At 36.7% G+C, this 25043-nt stretch overlaps 1 protein-coding gene across 6 annotated transcripts in view; it reads left to right on the forward strand.

The window, feature by feature from the left end:
• Positions 1–24615, forward strand: part of ALS2 (alsin Rho guanine nucleotide exchange factor ALS2) — a 72436-nt gene extending 47821 nt beyond the window's left edge. For 3 of the 6 annotated variants that reach the window (XM_058709009.1, XM_058708999.1, XM_058709024.1), the window contains 19 exons: positions 51–121; positions 467–533; positions 915–1117; positions 1236–1301; positions 2379–2477; positions 3057–3221; positions 4493–4604; positions 4811–4888; positions 9879–10012; positions 10903–11070; positions 14753–14870; positions 15619–15776; positions 17577–17699; positions 18208–18384; positions 19784–19829; positions 20033–20094; positions 20639–20788; positions 21004–21100; positions 23285–24615. In XM_058709009.1, coding sequence (XP_058564992.1) covers positions 51–121; positions 467–533; positions 915–1117; positions 1236–1301; positions 2379–2477; positions 3057–3221; positions 4493–4604; positions 4811–4888; positions 9879–10012; positions 10903–11070; positions 14753–14870; positions 15619–15776; positions 17577–17699; positions 18208–18384; positions 19784–19829; positions 20033–20094; positions 20639–20788; positions 21004–21100; positions 23285–23323 — 2133 coding nt within the window. In that variant the 3' untranslated portion in view covers positions 23324–24615. Of the gene's footprint in view, positions 1–50; positions 122–466; positions 534–914; positions 1118–1235; positions 1302–2378; positions 2478–3056; positions 3222–4492; positions 4605–4810; positions 4901–9878; positions 10013–10902; positions 11071–14752; positions 14871–15618; positions 15777–17576; positions 17700–18207; positions 18385–19783; positions 19830–20032; positions 20095–20638; positions 20789–21003; positions 21101–23284 lie in introns of those variants that run through there. The other 3 variants (XM_058709016.1, XM_058709029.1, XM_058709037.1) reach the window with 2 other exon arrangements.
• Positions 24616–25043: the final 428 nt, after the last annotated feature.

The raw sequence follows: 25043 nt of genomic DNA on the forward strand, positions 1-25043 counted from the left end.
CCGGGCCTATATGGGTTTTCTCAGCTGTGACTCCATGTTGTTTCTTTCAGTTCTCCACACACCATGTTTTCCCTTTGGCCACATTATGGGCAGAGCCACTTTCTGAAGAAGCTGGTGGTGTGTAAGTGTGTCCCCCTTCCCCGACCCTCACCCTAATTCTCTCCCTTTGCTGTCAAGGTTATTTCCTTAGACATGATAAGCTCCGGAGGCCTCCCCATTCTGTGAAACAAGGCTCACCTTCCCAGCATGTAGATAGTTAAACGGCCCGTGAAGATCATGGCTGATCATGATAACACCTGGAGCAAAGTAACTCTGTGTCCTGTAAGAACCAAACCTAGGGCATGACTGCATTTACATTTAATTGACTCTCCTCTCAAAATAAACAAGTTGCTTTTCATATTTGAGGAGTGATATTATAATGACAGGTTGTCATACCTCCTGGTGTTTATCCTTGTGAACATTTTAGGAATGGCTTAAAGATAACTACACCTGAGGAGCAGTTCACTCTCATTTCATCAACACCCCAGGAAAAGGTTAGTCCATTATGATACTTTGTTTTTATCTTTGGCCTGACTACTTCTGTATCTTATGCTAGGAAAGAAAAGATAAAAATTGTTCTTGCTTGGCTAATGATCCGTAATTATGTCTGGTAAGTCTTCATTAAACCAGGACTATAGATTTTTTTTTTTTTAATGTGACTTACTTTTAAACATACAGCAGTAAATTCCAAGAGCCAGTCAGCATTACTCATTAAGAAAGGCATTAGGAGACAGAAAAATTATTTAGGAGCTAAGAATTACTAGGAGCAAAAAGTTATTTATCATTAGGACACAGCAAGGAAAGCTATCAGGGTTTAAGGCAGTGCATGATGGGTTGTTGCTTTAAGGTTATTCACATTTACTTTTTGTTCCTAGACTAAGTGGCTACGGGCTATAAGCCAAGCTGTGGATCAGGCTTTGAGGGGGACATCTGACCTTCCACCTTATGGAAGTGGCAGTAGTATTCAGAGGCAGGAACCACCCATTTCACGCAGTGCCAAATATACTTTCTATAAGGATCCTCGCCTAAAGGATGCAACCTATGATGGACGCTGGCTTTCAGGGAAGCCCCATGGCAGGTGAAAATGTTCAAGATTTATGAGTGGGGTGAAGATGATAGTATGATTCAAGATTGAAAAAGTATTGGTTATCTGAAACATTAATTGATATGTATTATTTTTTGCTTATGCATTTCAGAGGGGTTTTGAAGTGGCCAGATGGAAAGATGTATTCTGGCATGTTCAGGAATGGCTTGGAAGATGGGTAAGAAGATGGTGTAAGACATAAGAGTAAATTCAGTTTCATCCACTGATGACATCATTATGTATTGGGAACTAATTTCTTTTTTTTCTTTTTTTTGGAACTATTTTCAAAACAAATAGATTTTTGTTTTGTTTTTTAGAAATGCATGCAGTGTGCTAGGGCTTATGATGCAGATATGTGATCATGAAGAGGGCTGGGAATCTAGGATGCAGCCTTGGTTTACCTGGAGTGAATCATTTACCTTGATAGCCTTGTGACCTCAAGTGACACAGCCTTTCTTTCTGTATGTTAAAATGGGACTATTTTCTGTCCATTTCCCAGTGGTGAAGACTGAGTACCTGGGGTAATATTGATGGTGAACTGTTGAGATAATAGTGCCCCCCTTACACAAAGGATATAGAGAAATTTTCAGTAGTTTTAAATCATCTTTAATTTCTGTGATGTGCTAAAGGAGAAATCTTCTAGATGATATACTAATGGTACTCAAATGACATTATTTTTGTATCAGCTTGTTGTGTTTTCTAACACTAAAAATAATTGCATGATAAACTTACAGCAGTGAAGTATTTTGTATCATGTTAGAGAAGTAATTTATTTTACTATATAAAAAAGGTTATTATATAAATTGGGTAGATGATTTTTGTGTATATGATGATATAAATTTTTATGATTTCTTTTATTCTCCTTTTAATGGAATTTTAGACTGTGAGACTTTAGATAATCTCATTTACCACCCCTCCCCCCGCTTACACAGGTGAGGTTGCTGGGTACCTGGACTTAACCAAGGTGATGTTGCTAATTAGTGGCAGAGGCTTAGGACACAGGTTTTCTGTTTTTCACTGGAGTTGGGGTAAAATACTTGATCTCTCTGTGTAGTGGGATTGATGCCCTACTCCTCTAAGACTTGCTAGATAGCTTAGATAATAAATACAGTTTAAACCAAAACCCCATTTACCCCTTTCCCCCACAGGTAATTCCTTTCTCTGTTCTCCTTGTTAAAATGTTTACAAGTGCATACCTAGAAAAGGTGAATGTGTCCTAAATGCATCTTCTGATGTTTTTTATTCTCCTTGGCAGATATGGAGAATATAGAATCCCAAACAAAGCACTGAACAAAGAAGACCATTATGTGGGCCATTGGAAAGAAGGAAAAATGTGCGGTCAAGGAGTCTATAGGTAATAACATTGGAAAGGTTGTTAGACTGGTGTTGCTTTTTCAAAGAATCATGTAAACTTAAATGTATGTGTAGCCAAAATTTCCAAAGAGTAAATTTTATTTACTCTTTTTTGACTGAAACTGCCTCAAAAGTCTTCTTATAAAGGTAACTTCTTATCTATCACAAGGTGAAAATATTAGGTTATTATTTAATTTTCAACAAAATAGTACAAACTTTAGAAGTCATAACTTTCTCATAGGATCTCCTAGATGTCTTTCCTATAAATTTATGTTATTAAAGAACTCTAATATGGATAAAATGTATGATCCTTTCAGAGATTGCTCATTATTTCATTTTCTCATAAGAGATTAATACACATTTTTCCCCATGTTAACACAGAATACCATCCAGGATATCTTTAATTTCTTAGCCTTAGTCATTCAAAAATGGAAAAAAAAAAAAATGGTGAAAAATCATCATATAAATAAATAGAGATACCAGTGGGACAGGAGTATACTTTTAAATTTCCTGAACTTTGTAAAAATGAGCCTCAGAATTCAATGTGTTTTTGGTCTTTATCCATTTTATGTAACCACAGTTATGCCTCTGGTGAAGTGTTTGAAGGCTGTTTTCAAGATAACATGCGTCATGGTCATGGTCTCCTACGGAGTGGAAAATTGACTTCCTCTTCTCCCAGTATGTTCATTGGCCAATGGGTAATGGATAAGAAAGCAGGATATGGTGTCTTTGATGATATCACTAGGTATAGTATTCTCCTTCTAATCTCAAAGTTTAGTATGAGAGGATAAGGTTCCTGTATTTCTCCAGTAACGGCGATATTTTTAAATGTTTATTTATTTCTTTTGAGAGAGAGCTTGCATGAGTTGGGGAGGAGCAGAGAGAGAGAGGGAGAATCCCAAACAGGCTCCTTACTGTCAGAGCAAAGCCTGACAATAGGCTTGATGAACAGTGAGATCATGACACTTAACTGACTGAGCCACTCATGGGCCCCAATAGCGATGTTTTTACGAAGGCTGAGCATCTTAATTGGACAGTATTGAGAAAATTTTTAATAAGACACAGTTGGCAGGCATTTTATCCATTTGCTTATGAACCAAATAGTGGATTACTTCTTTACAAGATCAAGATCATTCAAAATTAACATTGGTACCATTTTCCTTAAAGCTCCGCACATACGAAGCTTTTAGTGTCTTACAAGTTACCAAATCTTTGACTATTATAAAAAGAAAAACCTTTAAAACAGTCAGACATAATAGGAGTAAAAGGTCAGAGAGAACGAGTGGAACTTCCCTTTTTGGGTCATAGAATGGTATCTAAACATCTTTTTGCTTAGGTCTGTTAGGTCAGGGACTTGTTATGCCAATAACCTAGGAATCAAGCTTAAATTTGGTTAACTAAACCTTGAGGATGAATGTAGTTCTTTTGCCTCCATATTTGATTTAGTCTGATTTGCATTTGGACTTAATAGATACATTTTCCCCCCTTCATGTCATTTTCATAATGTGGGATTTTAAAATTTAGATGTTATTACTAAGCTCCATGATTATTTAACAATCAGTTTATACTTTGCTTTTGTAGTGGAGATTAGTAAGATTTCTCTGAGTTTGAGTATGTGAAGAATGAGACTTCCTTTTTTTTTTTTTTTTTTAGAGAGAAATTGCTCAGGGGAGAGGGATGGGGAGAGGGAGGAAGAGAGGGAGGGAAGGGGGAGAGAGAGAGAGAGAGAGAGAGAGAGAGAGAGAGAATATGAATACAAATCTTAAGCAGCCTCCATGCTCAGCGTGGAGCCCAACATGGGGCTCGATATCATGACCTTAGGATCATGACCTAAGCTGAAATCAAGAGTCAGATGTTCAACTGACTGAGCCACCCAGGTGCCTCAGAATGAGAGTTTTTATGTGATAAACCTCATTTCTTTTTTTTTTTTCCTAGCAACTCCCATGTTATAATTGTTTTTCCAATTCATCCTTACCATCAGTTTTTCATTTTCATTTCTTTTCTATTTCTGTACAGGGGGGAAAAGTATATGGGAATGTGGCAAGATGACGTATGTCAAGGGAATGGTGTGGTAGTTACCCAGTTTGGATTATACTATGAAGGCAACTTTCACCTTAATAAAATGATGGTGAGTAAAATATTTTGCATATACTTATATTGACTTTTTAAAAATTCTATGTCTTTTTAAATCATTTTTATTAACATTCTACCTTCTTAGTACTATTTTTCTTATCTTTTAAAATTATGTAAGACTTTGGGGGATATGGCTGCATGTATTCCTTAAGTTACTTTGCATTTTATCTGTTGTGATTTTTGTTTTGTTTCTCCCCATAGGGAAATGGGGTTTTACTTTCCGAAGATGATACTATATATGAGGGAGAATTTTCAGATGACTGGACTCTTAATGGAAAGGTTGGAAACTAACTTTCTTCTTCCTCTAATACAATCTTATACTAATTTTTTCTTGACCTTAAACAAAAAAGAGCTACCTTGTCATAAAATTCACCTGTTTTAAGAGTACATTTCAGGGGCGCCTGGGTGGCGTAGTCGGTTGGGCGTCCGACTTCAGCCAGGTCACGATCTCGCGGTCCGTGAGTTCGAGCCCCGCGTCGGGCTCTGGGCTGATGGCTCGGAGCCTGGAGCCTGTTTCCGATTCTGTGTGTCCCTCTCTCTCTGCCCCTCCCCCGTTCATGCTCTGTCTCTCTCTGTCCCAAAAATAAAAAAATGTTGAAAAAAAAAATTAAAAAAAAAAAAAAAAAAGAGTACATTTCAATGATTTTTAGTAAATATAGAGTTGGATAGCCATCACCACAATCTAATTTTAGATCCTTTCACGTCATCCAAAAAAGATTTCTGTCACCATTGCCTGCTCATTTGCAGTCATTCACCGTTTCTGTCACCAGTCCTAGACAACCTCCTTTTAGTGGACTCTATAACTCTGTAGATTTGCCTTTTCAGGTTTTTTTTTGCTTTGCTTTGCCTTTTTTTTTTTTTTTAAAGATTTTTTTTTTTTTTCCCCCAGTAATCTCTACACCCAACATGGGGCTTGAACCCACAACCCTGAGATCAGGAGTTGTACACTCTGACTTAGCCAGCCAGACGTCCCTCAGGTCCTTTCTTGTAAATGGATTCATACAATATGAGGGCTTTTCTGTGTGGCTTCCTAGACTTAGAATAATGTTTTCGAGGTTTTCCCATAGTGTGACCTGCATAGCACTTCATTGCCTTTTATTGCTAAATAGTATTCTAAGACCACATTTTGTTTATTGCTTCATCATTGATGGGCATTGGATTAGTTCTCACTTCAGACTGTTATGGATAATCTTTCTATAAACATTTGAATACAGTTTCTTATGTGAACATATGTTTTCATATCTTGGGCAAGTGTTTAGGAGAGTAATTGCTGGGTTGTATGGGAAATTGACATTTAACATATCAAGATACTGCCAACTGTTTGCCAGAGTGGCTGCATCATTTTAATTCTCATCACTAATGTATGATGATTCTAATTTCTCTCCATATTTTCCAGTATTTTTATTTTTTGTTTTTTTCTTTTTGCCATCCTACTAGGTGTGAAATGATATTTCATGGATTTAATTTACATTTTCCTAATGACTGGTGATTTAGAGCATATTTTCATGTTTTTATTAGTGATTCCTCTATCTTTTTGTGAATTGCCTATTCAGTTATTTTGATATTTTGACAATTTGTTTGCTTATAGTCTTATTGAATTGTAAGGGTTCTTTATATGTTCTGGATATGAGTTCTAATATCAGATATAGGATTCGCAAATATTTTCTTGCAGTTGTGGCTTGTCTTTTTATTTTCTTTCTTTTTTTTAAATGTTGAACCATTTCATTTATTTTTCTTAACGCTTATTTATTATTTTTTTATTTTATTATTTAAAAAAAATTTTTTTTTTTTTACGTTTATTTATTTTTGAGACAGAGAGAGACAGAGCATGAACGGGGGAGGGGCAGAGAGAGAGGGAGACACAGAATCGGAAGCAGGCTCCAGGCTCCGAGCCATCAGCCCAGAGCCCAACACGGGGCTCAAACTCACGGACTGCGAGATCGTGACCTTAGCCGAAGTCAGACGCTCAACCAACTGCGCCACCCAGGCGCCCCAACTTATTTATTATTTTTGAGACACAGAGACAACATGAGCAGGGGACAGGCAGAGAGAGAGAGGGAGACACAGAAGTCGAAGCAGGCTTCAGGCTCTGAGCTGTCATCACAGAGCTTGATGCAGGGCTGGAACCCACGAACTGTGAGATCATGACCTGAGCCAAAGTCGGATGCTCAACCAGCTGAGTCACCCAGGCACCCGTCTTTATATTTTCTTTTTAGTGACTTTTGAAGCACAAAACTTTTAAATGAAGCCCATTATATCAAAACATTTTTATGAATCAGGCTTTTGATGGCATATATAAAGAAATCTTTCCTTAACTCAAGGTATTAAGATTTTCTTCTGGGGGCACCTAGATGGCTCAGTTGGTTGAATGTACAACTCTTGATTTCGGCTCAGGTCATGATCCCAGGGTCATAGGATCAAACTCCATATTGGGCTCTGTGCTGAGTGTGGAGCCTGCTTGAGGTTCTCTCTTTCCCTCTGCTCCTTTTTCCCACTTGCATGCTTTTTCTCTCTCTCTCAAATAGAAAAAAAAACAACTTTCCTCTGTGTTTTCTTCTAAAAGTTTTATAGTTTTAGCTCTTATATTCAGGTCTGTGATTCATTTTGAGGTACTTTTGTGTATGGTGTGGGTTAAAAGTCTAACTTGATCTTTTTGCATGTGGGTATCCAATTGCCTCAGCAACTTTTCCCACTGAAGTTTCTTGACACCTTTTTGAAATTAATTCACCATAAAATGTGTTTCTTTTTGGACTCTTGTATTCCAGCGATGTACATGTCTCTCCTTATGCCAGTACCACACTGTCTTGATTACTATAGATTTCTAGTAATTCTAGTGAAATCAAGAATTATTTTTTAAAATGTTTTGGCTGTTCTGGATCTTTAGCCTTTTCATATAAATTTTAAGACTGGTTTGTTAATATCTGCTATAAAGCCTGAGATTTTGATAGCAATTGTGTTGAATCTATAGATCATTTTGGGAAGAATTGCCGTTTTAATAATACTGAATCTTCCAATCCATAAACATGAAATGTCTCTCTATTTAGATCATCTTTAATTTCTATCAGCTATGTGTTGTAGTTTTTTATGTGTATCTCTTGCATAAGTTTGGTTAACTTTATTCCTAAGTATCCTTGTTAAGGCTGTTGTAAACAGAATTTTTTTTTATTTTACTTTTTGATTTTATATTGCTATCATATAAAAATATAATTGATTTATGTATTTTCTTGTATCCTGAAACCTTGCTGAACTTGTTTATTCTGCTACAGGTTTGGTGTGGTGTGGTTGTGTGTGTGTGTGTGTGTGTGTGTGTGTGTGTGTATTTGTGTGTATTTCCTAGGAATTCTTGCATACAGGATCATGTTGATTTCAAATCAAGGCAGTTTTACTTTTTCCTTTGCAATCTGGAAGGCTTTTCTTTCTTTTTTTTATTGTCTGATGGCACTGGCTAGATGCTCCAGTAGAATGTTGAATAGAAGTGGTTAGAGTGGATATCCTTGCCTTAATCCCTATTTTAGAGGAAAATCAAGGGGTGCCTAGATGGCTAAGTCAATTAAGGGTCTGACTTTGCCTCAGATCATGATCTTACGGTTCGTGGGTTCGAGCCCCACGTCGGGCTCTGTGCTGACAGCTCAGAGCCTAGAGCCTGCTTTGGATTCTGGTCTCCCTTTCTCTCTGCCCCTCCCCTGCGCACGCGCCCTGTCTCTCTCTCTCTCTCTCTCTCTCTCTCTCTCTCTCTCTCTCTCTCTCTCTCTCACATAAATAAACATTAAAAAAAATTAGAGGAAAAACACTGAATCTTTCACCATTAAGTATGATGTTATAGGTTTTTCATAGATTAATCAGATTGAGATAGTTCTGTTCTTAGTTTGTTGAGAGTTTTTGTCATGAATACATCTTGGATTTTGTCAAAGAACATTTTCTGTGTGTTGAGGTGATTGTGTGATGTTTGTCCTTTTTTAATATAGTGTATTGGTTGCTTTTCTGGGATAAATCATAGTTGGTCATGGTATATAATACTTTTATAATTTGTGAGATTTAATAGTAATATTTTGTTGAAGATTTTTGCCTCTGTATTTATGAGAGATAAGGGTCTATAGTTTTCTTTTCTCATGATGTCTTTGTCTTTGGTATAAAATTAGCCCCATAGAATGAGTTGGGAAGGGTTCCCTTCTCCTTTGTTTTCTGAAAGAGTTTGTGAAATCTTGGTATTATTTCTTCTTTGAATGTTTTGGAGACTTCACTGGTGAAATAATCTGGGCCTGAGCATTATTTTATGATAATACTTTTAGTTTCTAATTCAGTTTTCTTTAAATTGGTCTATTCAGATTTTCCATTTCTTTTAGAATCAGTTTTGGCAATTTGGTTCTTTCTAGGAACTTTTCTGTTGTATTGAAGTTCTCAGATTTGTTGGCATAAAATTGTTGTCTTAGTTTTTTCTTAATCTTTTTTAATTTCTGTAAGATTGCTGTAATATCTGTTTCATTGACTTTGTAATTTTATGTCTTTTTTTTCTTGATTAATCTAGTTAAGTGCCAATTTTGTGTATCTTTTCAAAGAAGCAAATTTTGGTTTCATTGATTTTTCTCTTTTTTTAAAAAAAATCTCATTGATTTCTGCTCTAGTGTTTGTTATCTCCTTGTTTTGGGTCTGTTTGCTCTTCTAATTTTATAAGGTGGACTTTTAGATTACTAATTTCAGATCTTTCTTATTTTCTAATACAGGCATATTTATAGCTATAATTTGCCTCTGGGCACTAGAATGGATAAATTTGGATAAATTGTTTGTTCATTTCATTCAGCTCAAAATATTTTACCAATTATTCAATGATTTTTTTTTTCTTTTACCCATGGATTATTTTCATATAGTCTTTTTAGAGATGCATAGTATGTATACTTGCCCCCCCACCCCCACCCCCCCACGAGAGAACTGGGGACTGATAATGAGTTAAAAAAGGAAAATGTATTAGGGGCACCTGGGTGGCCCAGTTGGTTAAGCGTCCAACTCTTGATTTATGCTCAGATGATGATTTCACAGTTGTGAGATCCAGCCCCACACCAGGCTCTGCACTGGGCATGGAGCCTCCTTAAGATTCTCTCCTTCTTCTTCTGTCCCCTCCCTACTTGCACATGCATGCTCTCTTTTTCTTTCTCTAAAAAAATAAAAAATAAAAAATAATGGAACATATTAACCAGTTAGTGCTTTTTTTTCTCTTGATTTTTTAAACTGGAAATACTGCTTCTAATTCGACATTTTCTTTTACTTTACCTAGGGAACGCTGACTATGCCAAATGGAGATTACATTGAAGGTTATTTTAGTGGAGAATGGGGATCTGGGATAAAAATCACCGGAACTTACTTCAAGCCTAGTCTGTATGAGAGTGATAAAGACAGACCCAAAGTTTTGTGAGTAACTAGTGTTAATTGTGGATTAATTATTAAATGTTTTGAGTTGTCTTGATTATATCAAAGCTGCTTAATATTTTAAATGCAGAACAAATTTTTAAAGTCATTTTTTAACAAAATGTAACCTCCTTATATTGCCAACTGCCACCGTTAGAGATAGCTGAATCTTTAGTCTTGGCTTAGATTATAGTCATGGGTATTTAAAATAAAAGTTCTGTGTATGGGAGTGGTTTTACTGTTAGTGGTAAAAGTATCCAAATTGATTGGAAGAGAACATTGTTAAGTGGAATCCCTATACAACTTGATTCTGAAAAGTAAAAACCAAGCCTATATATGTACCAAGTGGAATAGTATATTCTGCATATGTAGAGAAAAAAACCAAAATCTTTATCTCTAAGTGTGTTATGTTCTTCAGGTTTTTGGCATATATCTATTTTCCTTTTTTGATTCCAGCATTAGCTTTGTGTTTGTATTATGGTAGATTCTCAGATTCTTTGTTCTGATGGAACTTTGATATGTTTTCTGTTACTCAGAGTATTTTTAGAATTCAGTATGTAATTCATTTCACAGTTCTCATTATGAGATGTGCAAAGCACAGGAAGTCCTTGTTTTAACAGGAATCAGTTTTACAAAATTGATTATGTGGAAATGCAGAAACAAAGGAGTCAATTCTGATGTGCTTCATGCTTAACCATTTATACACTTTAATATCTGATAAACATTAAGTAGCTAAAAACCATTTATTTAAAATTTTCAGTGTTTATGAAATAGAACCACCATCAGTGTGGGCAGTTTTGTTACAGAAGCATTCCCAGTTGTATATCAGAAAGTTTCTGTTCTTTAGGATTTTTGCACAAGAGATTAATAAAAGCTTGATGTGACTTTATTAGCAGGAAGCTAGGAAACCTGGCAGTGTCAGCTGATGAGAAATGGAAAGCAGTCTTTGATGAATGTTGGCGTCAACTGGGCTGTGATAACCCAGGCCAAGGGGAAGTTTGGAAAGCATGGGACAATATTGCTGTGGCCCTGACTACCAATCGGCGCCAACACAGAGACAGGTGAGTGAATGCTTTGCCCAGCATAGTATGGTAGGAAGTTGAAACTTAACAAGTAGTCAAGGCTTGCCACATTTAACTTAAAAATATAATTTAAGTTTCAATGATGTATTTCTGTTCTGGGTAATTTAGATAAAACACACCTATCTTTATCTTCAACTGAACTCAGCTATAAAACCCAGACAATATATGAACATCTGTTCTACAAGGTAAATATCAGCTAGTATATTGAGGAGGAATACCTGAAATCAAAGTACCAAGTGAGTTGTTTTTGTCTTTTTTTTACTTTTGAGTTTTTTAACTTCAGTATCCCTCACCCTGAATTCCATTAACCTGAAAGCTTCAAGTAAGTACTATGATTTAGACATAACTTGAGGAAAAACCCTTTGCTTTTGGCTCAAGATGCAACAAAGAGACTCCTAAAGCTCAGATAGAGTGGAGGAGATACATATGGGTTTTCTTTCTCTCTTTTTTTCTTCATTTTCTCATGCTTCAGCCTCCATGTTCTTCTGGGACAGGGGTGGCAGTGGGATTTGCTAGAGCAGCCAGGAACAGGGAAAACTCTTGGAGGACTGGAAACCTCTTCCTCCATTGGTAGATCCTCAGGTGCAGTAGTCATGGCTGAATTCCATTGCTTTTCTGACCTCTCTCTCTATCCTCCCACCCCTTGGTCCTAGAAGTGGCATGTTGACAGAAGGGAGCAGTTTCTGACCTGAGGATCTAACAGGGGACCCAGAAAATGCTGGGGAGGTAATGGAGAGAGAAGAGCTCTACAAAACAACCCTGTAAAGTTGTTTATGAACTCCTGGGCTCACCCCAGACCTGCACATATGTGGATTTGATCCTAATTAGCAGACCAGACACTTTGAGAACTGAGCTAATAGGTAGACTTTCAACCATGTCCCAGAGTGACCACTGAGTGATGTGCCCACAGACATACCTAAATAGAACTGCAAAGGCTTTGAGAAGTGAACTGACATTGGCACCACTGCCCACAGAAGACTGAATCAAAAATATCAGCTGTTTCAGAGGTTCCCAAGATCACCTACATGTTCAGTGATTGACTAGAGGGACTCATAAGACTCATCATAAAGTCATGCAGGTAAGAGTTACTACAGCAACACAGTAAGGAGCTATGGCCAGATCATAAGAGAAGAAGACACAGGCAGAGTCTGGAGGAATCCATGTGCAAGCTACCCAAGCTCTCACCCTTCTGTGAGGGGTCACACAGAGCACACCATCTTTCCAGCAGTAAAATGCAGCCACCATTTACAGTCTTTCTGCCTAGGAACCATTAGAGACTCAGTGCCTAAGGTTTAATGGGGGGGCCTGGTCACATAGGCACTCTATGCTTAGCAACTACCAAAATTCCACAGTCCCAGAAGGAAAGCAGATAGTCACCATAAATCACATTGTTAGCATAGTCTATGGACAGACAGCAAAATACCCTTATCAGGTAGGGAACAATTCATGTCCGTATAGGGAAATTTAGGAAGCAGATCCTTCTAAAGATAATAGTTTCAAGCCTTCCATGTGTACTCTGTTATGCCTGTCAACGTTTTTCATAGGATAGAAACAAGACCCAAAGTGTCATAACATAATACTCAAAAATGTCCAGAATATAAACCAAAATTACTTGGCAATCAAAGAACCACCAACTTATTTTGGGAAAGATGATAGACACCAGTGACTCTGCAACGTAGATTTTAGTATTATGACAACTTAAAGCAGGTATTATAAAAATGCTCAGATGAGCAATCACAAACATCCTGGAAGCAAATACTAAAATTGAAAGTATTAGCAAAAAAATAGATATAAAGAAGAACCAAATCAAAATTTTGAATTAAGAACTATAATAACCAAAGTAAAATCACTAGGAGAACTTACAAGCAGAATAGAGGTGACAGCAGAAGAGTCACTGAACTTGAGAACAGATTAATAGAAACTATCCAAACTGAACAACAGAGAGAATGTACATGGAAAAAGAAAATAAACAGAGCTCTAAGGAGTCTAGTACTTGTGTCCTTGGAATCCCAGAAGGAGAGGAGAAAAATTATGAGGATGAAAAGATATTTGAAGAAATAATGGTTGAAACCATCCCAAATGTGGTGAAAGACAAATGTGCAGATTCACGAAGTTGAGCAACCTGTGTGCTGAAAAAAAGATATCCGTGAACAGACATGTCAGTCAAATTGAAAAACAAAATCATGAAAGCAACTAGAGAAAAAAAGGGCATTACACAGGGGGGAAACCGCCATTCAAATGCTTGCATATTTGTCATCAGTATCTTCTGGAAACCAAAAACAAGTGGCACAACAATTTTGAAGTACTGAAAGAAAATTTATAGATGTACCTCTTCATTTCTCTTTTTTCTTTTTCTTATTTTCTCCCTGTTCTCCTTTTCTCCTAACTTTTTTCCCCCTCTCCATCTGTTTTTGTACATATTTCCTTATTCTTTAACTTGGCCAGTAACTCCCACAAGCAATGCTTGGAATTTGGACCCAAAGAATTTACTAATCCCTTTGTATTGAAAGAAGTTTGAGTTCTTTTCCCCCTATATTTGGTATAAATGGGAACTGAATATAGTGTTTTATTCATGAAGTTTACGATTTTTGCCTTGTATTCTTTCTATTAGTAGAAGAAATGGAAACTCCTAGGATTGATGAAAGCTGTGGACTTTCCCTTGTGTGTGATGCAGAGGGTCAGCCTTCACTGATAGAGCCTGTCAGTTTAAACATTGAGACTTTGGTCCTGTAGTTAACCTTGGTTAACTGTTGTTGGGTGTTTCCAGGGAATGAGAGTGAATGAACTTTTATATAATAAAACATGTTGCTATCACAGAGGTCTTATTTATCTAAAATAGTATAATAATGTACATCATTTCTGATCAGTTGTAATCTGATAATAGAATACCATTACCAAAAATGTCTGTTGATTTTTAAGTATGTGTTTTATCATAGCCTCTTCGCTCAAAGCTTCCCTTTACCCATTGTGTACTTACCTCACCACCTGTTGTAGCATCCTCACGATCTCCTTACTTGAGGTCATTTTCCTTTTTCTGCTGCCATTTCATTTGTTTTCCTTTTTCCTCACCCCTTCCTCTCCTATTTTCCATTTTTCTCTTGTCATTAACAAGTCTGTTACCAGTTTTCTCTTCAAGCTAACATAGTATCACCTAACACCATGGTTGATTCTAAAGCAAAATCTTCATTAATTAATTGTAGTTGGTATGAAGTAACATTAAATGACACTGGAATGACTTAAAAAAATCTAATAGCAGGTCAGTTACCTATTGTGAGCTCATTTGGGCCAGGCACTGTACTGGGTACTCCATTTTGTCCTTACTTGGTGATAGTGTTTCATGTGCCCATTACAGTTTGGTTTTGTTCGTTCGTTTGTTCTTCCTTCCTTCCTCTCTCTCTTTTCTTTTTTCTTTTCTTTTTTTTCTTTCGTCTCTGTTCTTTCCTTCCTTCCTTCCTTCCTTCCTTCCTTCCTTCCTTCCTTCCTTCCTTCCTTCCTTCCTTCCTTCCTTCCCTCCTTTACTTAATTTCTACACCCAACATGGGGCTCAAACTTAGGACCCCGAGATCAAGAGTCATAATGCTCTTCTGACAGAGACAGCCAGGCGCCCCTCTTGCTTTAATGATATGAAATACATAATGGGCTTTCTGTTGTCTTTTTACAGTCCAGAGACATTAAGTCGTTCACAGACTCAAACACTAGAGAGTTTGGAATTCATTCCTCAGCATGTTGGTGCCTTCTCTGTGGAGAAATATGATGACATCAAGAAATATTTAATAAAGGTAGAGTCAAAATTACACCGGTCTTATGAATTAATGACACAACTACCACAGTATATCATTCAAATCTGTTCACAGGTTATTGGTGCCCTAATCCTATTTTTGCTTTCTAAGTATTTCTTTTTTAATTCTCTAACTACTAAAAGCACATTTTCACATGAAGATTGCTGTATCATGATGATAGAACTTTTTAAGTTTTGTAAAGTGCTTAAGAGGGTTCTTGAGAACAAGGGTCAAAGTTTAAAATTGATTTTTGTTGGTAACAAACTAGAGATTGTATAAATAAAGCATGCTGCCCTCACCCCATGGTTATGCTCTTTGCTTCCTTCTCAAGTCCTGTAAGATTAGCTACACTTTAAATTATGACATGCATCAATATGGGGTTGCAGGAAGTAGTATTAAGAGAAATCAAGGGAACTGAAGAGTATTTTCAGGCATAATGAACTGCCGTTTAGTTTTCTTAAAGGTAACATCTGTTTTTGTGAAGTTTATAGTTTAATTATATTTATCAGTATATCCAAAGCTATTTTCCCAAGATGTTAAAGGCATTCTTTGATTAAGATTAGGAATTTCTACTCTATATGTAGACTCAACTCTTTTAGAAAAGTTAAAGTATTTGAATTTTTCTCATCCAAAAGTTTAGTCCTTGCCAGTTTGAAAATTGTCTATCATTTATGAAATTGTTTTATTATTTATTGGTTGACTGTTTCTGTTGTTAGTCATTGACTTCATTGATCCCGTTCCTGTTCAGGCCTGTGACACTCCTCTGCACCCCCTGGGCAGGCTTGTGGAGACACTGGTTGCAGTTTATAGAATGACATATGTGGGTGTGGGAGCCAATCGCCGGTTATTGCAGGAGGCTGTGAAGGAGATTAAGTCCTACCTTAAGCGAATTTTCCAGCTGGTGAGGTAAGAGATCTTTCTCATTGAAGTCTGCAAACTGTGGAAGAGTGGTTAATGCTAATGCTTGGATGTCTTCATCCTGAATCTAGAGATTACAACAACTTTGTGAAGAATCATTAAGTTTCCTCTTTATCACAGAAATTATTCATCAAGAAAATGGTTTTGTGCCACAGATCCTTAAATAGATTAAGTAATGAAAATGAAAACATGTTTCATGTTTTTACTTTATGTTTATGCAATAAACACAGCAAAGGAAACCATCAACAAAATGAAAAGGTAACCTACTGAGTGGGAGAAGATATTGGCAAATGATACATCTGATAAGAGATTAATTTCCAAAATATATAAAGAACTTACATATGCAACACTTTTATTAAAAAAGAACACAATCTGATTAAAAATGGACAGAGGACCTGAACAGACAGTTTCCCAAAGAAGACATACAGATGACTAACAGACACTTGAGAGAATGCTTGACATCGCTAATCACCAGGGAAATGTCTATATTCTTATAGGCTTCCATTCTAGTGGAACATATGGAAACATACGGTATGTCAGGTGTTGGTAAATGTGACAAAAGATGGAGCTGGAGGTAAGAGGCTGCTATTTTAAACAGAGGTTCCAGGAGGCCTAATAAGGTAATACCTGAGCAGAGACTTTGAAAAGGGAGAAAGGAAGCAAATAGAGCATCTTTGGAAAGAGTTTCACGTAGGAAATTTGGAACATGTGAAATTCAAGATCCTTTATCGGGTTTAAGCCAATAAGTAATTACTATATTGAGATAATTATATGAAAATTTATAAATTTGTCTCAGAAAACTTCCTTCTATTATTAGCTTCGAAACTGATAGATGCATTTGGAAATGTCTCAGATTTGAGGGGGCAGCATAATCCACTAAAAAGACCAGTGGCTGGGAGTGTTTCAGCTCTGACATTAGTTAGATGGGTATAATGAAGATAAGTTTTTGACCTTTTTTAGTTTTCCCAAATATAAAATAAGGGGCAGAGGCAGGGGCAAGGTATAAGTCTACAAAAATAGAAGATTGGAAACTCCCTTTGAAGACTCAAGGTTTAGGTCTGAAAGTAAAGAGAACAATAAAGTTGTTTATAGTAGAGTTCATCATTTGCATATAAGAGTTCAGAGATAAAATCTAGGGCAAATTCAAAACCTAGGAAAAAAAGTCCTCATAACTTAGCAGCTTGATCATGTGCAAAAATTTTTTAGCAACTTGAATTTTAAAACATTAAAAAATTTTATATTGATTAGATTTTCATTTTTTCTTAATGTTGAATATTTAAGTCATTTTCAGCTAATATTTGTTTATACCCTGAGAATAATTGTTTCTGCTTAAAGATTCAATATGAATTAACCTCAAATGAGATTTGTCAGTTAGAAAAACAGAATTTCTCACTTTTTAATAACTAGACAGAAATGGGGTACATGGGTGGCTCAGGTAAGCTGATCTCAGCTCAGGTCTTGATATCAGGGTCGTGAGTTCAAGGCTTTCATTGGGCTCTGTGCTGGGCCTAAAGCCTACTTCAGAACCAAAACCAAAAAACACAGCACATGAAGATTTTTTAGTGGTATTATTCATTAGCTACAGTCTTAATTTTATCCTATAAGAAGCATCAGTTAAGAATCTAAAACTAAAATAGGAACTAAATATTTAGGAAACTAAAATATTTACTTGATATAAATTTTGATTTCATAGGTCTTTAAATAGATGAAATAATAGAAATGCATTTTTACTCTTTTTAGACATTCTAGAGGTATAATTGTCTAATTGTGTTTTCTGTTATTCCTTAGATTCTTATTTCCTGAGCTTCCTGAAGAGGGCAGCACAATTCCTCTCTCTGCTCCTCTGCCAACCGAAAGGAAATCCTTTTGCACTGGGAAATCAGATTCCAGATCCGAATCTCCAGAGCCTGGGTAAATGGAGTTGGGTGGAGATAGTGAAGAAAGAGGGTGGGTGATCCTATCCAAAGAATCCCAAGGAAGAGTTTTCTCTAGATCTCAGTTTCCTTATTTTTAAAATAATGTGACTGGACTAGGTAATCTCTGAGGTCCCTTTCAGGTCTTAAGTTGTATTAGTCAAACCCCAAGGAAGTGCACACATGAGTTACTGGGCTCTGAGCCTGCTGAGCAAAGTAACATCATGCTCATCTAGAATAACCACAGAGAATCATTTTCAAAATGGAAACCAACTAGGTTTTCAGTTAGATTTTGAGGTATGAAAAGAATTCACAGTTGGTCCAAGATATAAAACTCTGGGGCCATAGGTAAGTTCTTCATGTTAGCTCCAGATAAAAACGCAGAATAATGTTAGAACTGTTTCTTTATTCAAAATGTCCCATCTTCCTTTCAGCTTGAAACTGAAACTCTTTGATTCTATATTCAATTTTGATATGAATGCTTCTCCTTCTCCAATATTTTGTAGTTACGTGGTGACAAGTTCTGGGTTACTGCTTCCTGTACTACTACCTCGGCTCTACCCACCACTGTTTATGCTCTATGCCCTGGATAATGATCGTGAGGAAGACATTTACTGGGAATGTGTACTACGACTAAATAAACAGCCAGATATTGCTCTTCTGGGCTTCCTTGGGGTGCAGAGGTAAGTACAGTAGTTACGAGTAAAGTCAAATGGTTTAATTTAAGATGCAAACAGTGAGGGGCACCTGGGTGGCTCAGTCAGTTAAGCTTCCGACTTCAGCTCAGGTCATGATCTTATGGTTTGTGGGTTCAAGCCCCACGTCAATTTCTGTGCTTAGAGCTCAGAGCCTGGAGCCTGCTTTGGATTCTGTGTCTCCCTCTCTCTCTGCCCCTCCCCTACTGATGCTCTGTCTCTGTCTCAAAAAGCATTAAAAAAATTTTTTAAAATGCAAACAGCATTATTAATTGAATCTATGATTTGCAGTTGATTCACTTACTTGCATATCTATTATTCAGCAAAATAGTGACATTTAATCTTTATTTTTGAGAATTTTTGGAGTGGGGTATAAATCTTGATTATTCTTCTGAATGTGTTTTATTTGTGTGTGTGTATGAAGTGTGTGTGTGTGTATGAAGTGTGTGTGTGTGTGTGTGTGTATATATATATATATATATATATATACATATATATATATATGTAAATTTTAGCTATCCCATCTGATATTTTGCTGTTCTTTAAAACAAAATACATGTTTATAGTCTCAGAAAAAATTAATTGTATTTAGTCTTTGATGTTCTTCCTTCCCTTCTTTTTCTTTCCTCCCCATGTACAATTTGTAATTTAAGTTTTAGAAGTGCTTTGTTGTAGAGCATTGTTTCTTGTTATTCTGGGAGAACACATTATCCTTTCTTCTAGTACGGTGATAAAGCTGATCACCCCAGCACCATTAATTATATATTTGTGTTCTCAAAAAAAGTGAACAAGCCTTAATCAGAAAGTAAATTTTTTCAGTGGAATAATTTCACATTAAAAATGAGATAAAACTGAGTGAAGGAAAGATTTTGGCCAATACTTGGTAATATCTGTAATGTATAGGGTTATTGTAGTATTCATTGACAGATCTCTTAGGGACAAGATAGAAGCTCTTAAATTACTTGTGGAATGTTTATTAAAACTATCTCTGGGGGCGCCTGGGTGGCTTAGTTGGTTAAACGTCCAACTCTTGATTTTTGGCTCAGGTCATGATCTTGAAGTTCCATGGGATTGAGCCCTGTGTCGGGCTCTGTGTTGGCAGCACGGAGCCTGCTTGGGATTCTCTCTGTCTCTCTGTGTCTGTCGTCTGTCTGTCTCTCTCTCTCTCCCCCTCTCCCCGCCTCCTTCCCTCTCTCTCTGCCCCACCCGTGCTCACTTGCTCACTCTCTCAAATAAAGTAAACATTTTTTAAAAAACCAGAACACTTTATCTGTGGAATAGTTATTTTAAATGGGGACAGGGAAGGCAATGTAGCCATCAACTGTTTTTACGGGGATTAATCTGCCCTAAGTAATAACTTGTATTAACAGTGTGGATTCTATTGTAGGAAATTTTGGCCAATGACCTTGTCAATCCTTGGAGAGAGTAAAAAGGTATAGTAGATTTCAGTGTCCTCAGCAAATATGTTTTTCTTTGATGTGGGGTGTTCAAGATAGCAAAAAAATTCCATTTTACTTTGGTAGAATAGTACCCAAGCATGAGTTATTCACTGAAGAATCATGCTGTGCCATTATTTTGTATTGTTACTGCAGAAGACAGCTTTCCTCTTTGATTTTCATAAATTCTCTTTTTGCAGGTTTTGCCAACCACAAAAGATGCTTGTTTTGCCTCAGCTGTAGAATGTCTACAGCAGATTAGGTAATCTCTCGTTTGCTGAAAATCACATAAATCAAAGTAGTAGTTAGTCTATTAAGATGTTAATGAGATCTTATCCTAACCTAAGCTCTAAGTGCTCCTTTCAGTCCTAGATGGTGTCACACTCACCCTGAGATCAGAAAAGGCTCTTTTGATACATTTGGCTTACCTTTTACTCTACAAGTCCCTTGTATTTTCAAAAAAGGTGGAGAGCCTACCCAGAAATGTATCTACATAATCACATCTTTAGCCAAATGGAAATTAACCAAACTTAATTACTCAGAGAAGAGCATATATTAGAAAAATAAGATCCTGGGTAAAAGGAGATAATCTATGACTTAGTGAATTCTTCCATAAGAACCATAGATCGTTGGAGGCTTCTTTTCTCAAAAAACTGTGGGATTACAGTGGTCATCCCTTCCAGCAACTCATTATGCCTGAAGTGTCCAATTTAAGGCACCCCAGGAGGGTATATTGTCAAACAATATTTAATATTAAGCAGTTCATAGGATTTTTTTTTTTTTTTTTTTTTTTTTAATAACAACAGCACGACATTTACCCCATCAGACAAACTTAAGGTCATCCAGCAGACTTTTGAAGAGATCTCTCAGAGTGTCCTGGCATCACTTCAGGAAGACTTTTTATGGTCCATGGATGACTTGTTTCCTGTTTTCTTATATGTGGTGCTACGGGCCAGGTGACCAACCTTTTCTGACTTTATTACAGTGACTCATTTTAACAAGTGCTTTTTCTGAATTGATGACAGTAATATGCTCCCCTACTAGGAAAAAAAAAAAATTCTGTTTACCCATTTAAGTATGGTGAGCTGTTCTTTATTTTCCCTCACATAGATTCAGAAGGAAGATATACATATAAATAGGAGTAACTCAGTATCTTTATTTTATTGGGCAGGATTAGGAATTTAGGCTCTGAGGTACACCTCATTGAGGATCTCATGGACCCATATCTTCAGCATGGGGAACAGGGTATAATGTTCACCACCTTGAAGGTAAGTATAGGTGATATTTAATTTTTTTAATCTTAAAATCTGTCCTTAATTTGCCATGTTATATATCTATCATTAATCATTGTCTTCTTTATACAGAGGTTTAATGCAATCATTAAATGCCTTTAGAGTACATATTGTTAATATTTTAAAATATAATACATTAAAAGTAGAATCAGTTCTTCTTCAAAATACTAAAGCACATTACCCAATCTTCCCTATAAATTGACCATTCAAATCATTACAAGTGCTTATAAAGGTAGACCATCTTTATAAATGTAACTCTAGAAAAGAAACAGAAAGAATTCTTAGTGTCCAAAAGTATTTGGCACTAGAGTTATTTAATGGAAATGAGGTAAAACACAGAAGGCAATATGTATGTAATGAATATGAATTGTATCTTCTTTTTTCTCCATGTATTTACTGTAACCAGTATGTTACAAATGAGATTCTCTAGTACGAGTAGTCTAGGGTTTGTTGGAAGTTATTTTAGTTCCCTACCTTGATTTTTCTTGGAATTTGGTAGAATAATTGTGTGTATATTGGAAGAACAACAAATTGAAAATGGCATAAACACTTCTGAAAAAAAGGATTAGACCCCCTCTGCCAGTTAGTAAACTTTCATAAAAATACAATAATTAAGATAGTATGTTCCTGTTACAAGAATGGACATTACCTCTAATAGAAGGGATAGCTGTTGTAAAGGCAGTGTTATAATAAAAATTTCACATGTAAAAATGGAAACATCAGTACAAAAATAGAAAAGAAAGGAATTATTTAATAAATGCTTAAAGTACTGGGATAGCTTATTACCTGTTTTGGAGGGAGGGTAGAATCAGGGCAGAATCACCTGCATTGCAAACTATAGATGCTTTTTGATTTTTAAGCAAAAGGAAGAGAGAAGGAAAGACAGGCAAATTAAAATGAGAAAAAGAAATTAGAACTTATGTCAGGTTTCTGGTTTGGGTTAATTGTTGGAACTTTTCAACTGAAATACCATTAACATTTCTATTAAATTGAAAAGGGTGGTGGAGTTGGGGAAAATAGTGGCCACCAATGATTTACATTATTAGCATTCATGTTCTATGAAGAGCATTTCTCATATATCACCAAGGGAGAAACAACTAGTACAGTTATATGTAGGAATATCCTCGACCTCACTGAAAATCAGAGTACTGTAGCTTTAAACAAGGTGCCATTTTGTGCCTACTAAATTAGCAAAGATGTTTTAAAATTATACCCAGTGCTAGTAGGGGTATAGTGAAATCAGAATTATTCCCATATTGCTGATAATGGATTAAATAATAATCACCTTTGGAAAACTTTTGTTACTAACATTGATATCAGCCACATCGAAAATGTTCTCGGAGTTTGAGTAAATGCACTCCTGGGGATTTATTCTGAGGAATTAAAGAATGGACAACATTGCGTTTGGTTTGGCTGAGGTGTTCTTTGTAGTGTGAGTAACTCCCAACCTGGATACTTTCAGAATCACCTGGGAATGCTTCTTAAAAAGTTGTTCCTGAAAATTCTGACTCACTGGGTCTGGAATGATACTTAATCTTAATTTGCAGTTTCTTTTTTTTTTTTTTTTTTCAACGTTTTTTATTTATTTTTGGGACAGAGAGAGACAGAGCATGAACGGGGGAGGGGCAGAGAGAGAGGGAGACACAGAATCGGAAACAGGCTCCAGGCTCCGAGCCATCAGCCCAGAGCCTGACGCGGGGCTCGAACTCACGGACCGCGAGATCGTGACCTGGCCGAAGTCGGACGCTTAACCGACTGTGCCACCCAGGCGCCCCTTAATTTGCAGTTTCTTAAACATACTAGATGATTCTGATTACAGTTGTTTGTGTACCTTATAATGATCAGCATATTCTAAATGTCTGATCAGTAGTGGCTGAGCCAATTAAGGTATTTCTACTCATTGAAGAATATTAAACAGCTTGTAAAAAGTTTGTTTTGAGAATTAGAAAATGTGCAAAATTTTATCTCCACTAATTACAGCTAGGCAAAATAGACATTGGATATGGGGACTAGAAAACAGGGAAAAAGAAAGCAACCAACTGATTTGGTTGGAGCTATCAGTATTAAACAAAGATTTCCTTTCTTTAGTCTCCTGTGCATTGCTATGTTTGTATAATTTCTTTCCAAGTAAATTTTAAATTGTTTTGAACTTTTTTTCAGGCGTGTTACTACCAGATCCAGCGTGAGAAGCTTAACTAGGATGCAGAACAGCCTGACAACTGGATTATCTGTAGGGTGTTTAGCACCATCTGGCGTCTTCCTGTAGTGGCAAAAAAGAATGGTGTTGAAATTAGGACGTTGTATTATTTTGGTTGTTATCTCTGAGCTTTACTAATGGTGATAGCTCTGAGTCCAGAAAAAAGACTGTATGGTTTCAAGGGAGGAATGAAAACGACATAGGATTCAATTAAACCAGTCCCTTGCCTATGTTAAGTTCCCAAAATATCACACATTTACTGTTTGGAAAAAGAGGATATCCCTTCCTACAGTAAAGACTATGCCAGCTACATGAAGTCGTAAGAGAAGTTCTCAGTATAGCTTCTTACATTAAAGAAGTTAATAAATATTTTTGAGTTTCGGGTTTGCCTGCAGTTACCCCAGGCCCTTTTGCAAGGAGCAGATGGTACTTGAAACTATTGTAGCCACACTATGCCTTCCTGAATTCCTTGCAGTCACGTGTGCATCATGCTTCTTTGCTGAAGGAGGGGGAAGAGAACCTTCTAAAACTGCAGTTTTAACTTTTTCTAAGCTTTTCCACTAGGTAGTGTTCATGATGGGAGAGGTTCTATGCAGTGACTACCGCACCCTGACCCCAAACATGGAACACATCTAAATAGGAGTCTTCTGCCTCCTGATTAGGAAGAACATAGGAAATTTGTTCTTGGATTCCTTACAGTGCTATAGAGTGAATACACTGGAATTCAAACACTGACTCGGAGCTGCTATGGAACCTCATTTGTCCATGTGCAAATGCTGTATTCCGAGGCCTGTGAATGAGAGCCTGAAGAGCTTTTGCATGTGGGCTGTGTTTTGGAGCAGGACTAAATTCTGGGAAATAGCATCCATCCTTGATCTAGCATTCTTCCCTCTACCTCGCACTGAACTCACAGAGGGGAAGAAAAAAGGAAACAAGCTTTGGCTTTTCCCATCTCAAAAGTATTGTAACACCTCAACATTTTAGTGTTTTGCTTTTTACCTTTTTTTTTTTTTTTAATGTCCTGTTGTAAATGGTTGGTTTACACTGTACTAGTAACACTAGTAGTTGTTTTGAATAACATAGGTGCTCTTCCTCATCTCATCTCCTACACACCATGGTGAGCATACAGAGTGTCCTCCAGATTTATGTTAACATCAGCAGATGTTAATCAGTTTTGAAAAAGGATCATGGTTTCTGCTCTACTTTATAATCAAGACGTGTTTATTAAAATACTGTTTTGGAATGTTGGCTGTAATGTAACAGCAATTTTCATAATAAAAGATATTCATCTCTATGAGGTTGTTTTATGATTGCAAAAGAAATAACACAGGGCATCCTAAAAAAAATTTTTTTTAAGTTTATTTATTTTGAGAGAGAGAGAGCGCCAGCAGGGGAGGGCCAGAAAGAGAGGGGGACACAGGATCCGAAACAGGCTCTGTGCTGACAGCAGAGAGCCCAATCTGGGGCTCGAACTCATGACGAAATCATGACTTGAGCTGAATGAAGTCAAATGCTTAAGCAACTGAGCCACCCAGGCATCCCAGGGCAGCCTAAAAACTTAAACCCAGCCTTAGTTTTTGTTTGTTTTTTACCCAAGTTGTAATTCATGACTCTTTGTATTGGCTTCAGAGGTCCTTCTGGGGTTTTAGAGATCTCTCTCTTTAAAATGAACGTAAATTTATAATTATGGTAACCACCTTTGCTGACCACAAATTGACTTTC

The sequence above is a fragment of the Neofelis nebulosa genome, chromosome 2 (genome assembly GCF_028018385.1).
Source record: "Neofelis nebulosa isolate mNeoNeb1 chromosome 2, mNeoNeb1.pri, whole genome shotgun sequence".
Classification (NCBI taxonomy): domain Eukaryota; kingdom Metazoa; phylum Chordata; class Mammalia; order Carnivora; family Felidae; genus Neofelis; species Neofelis nebulosa.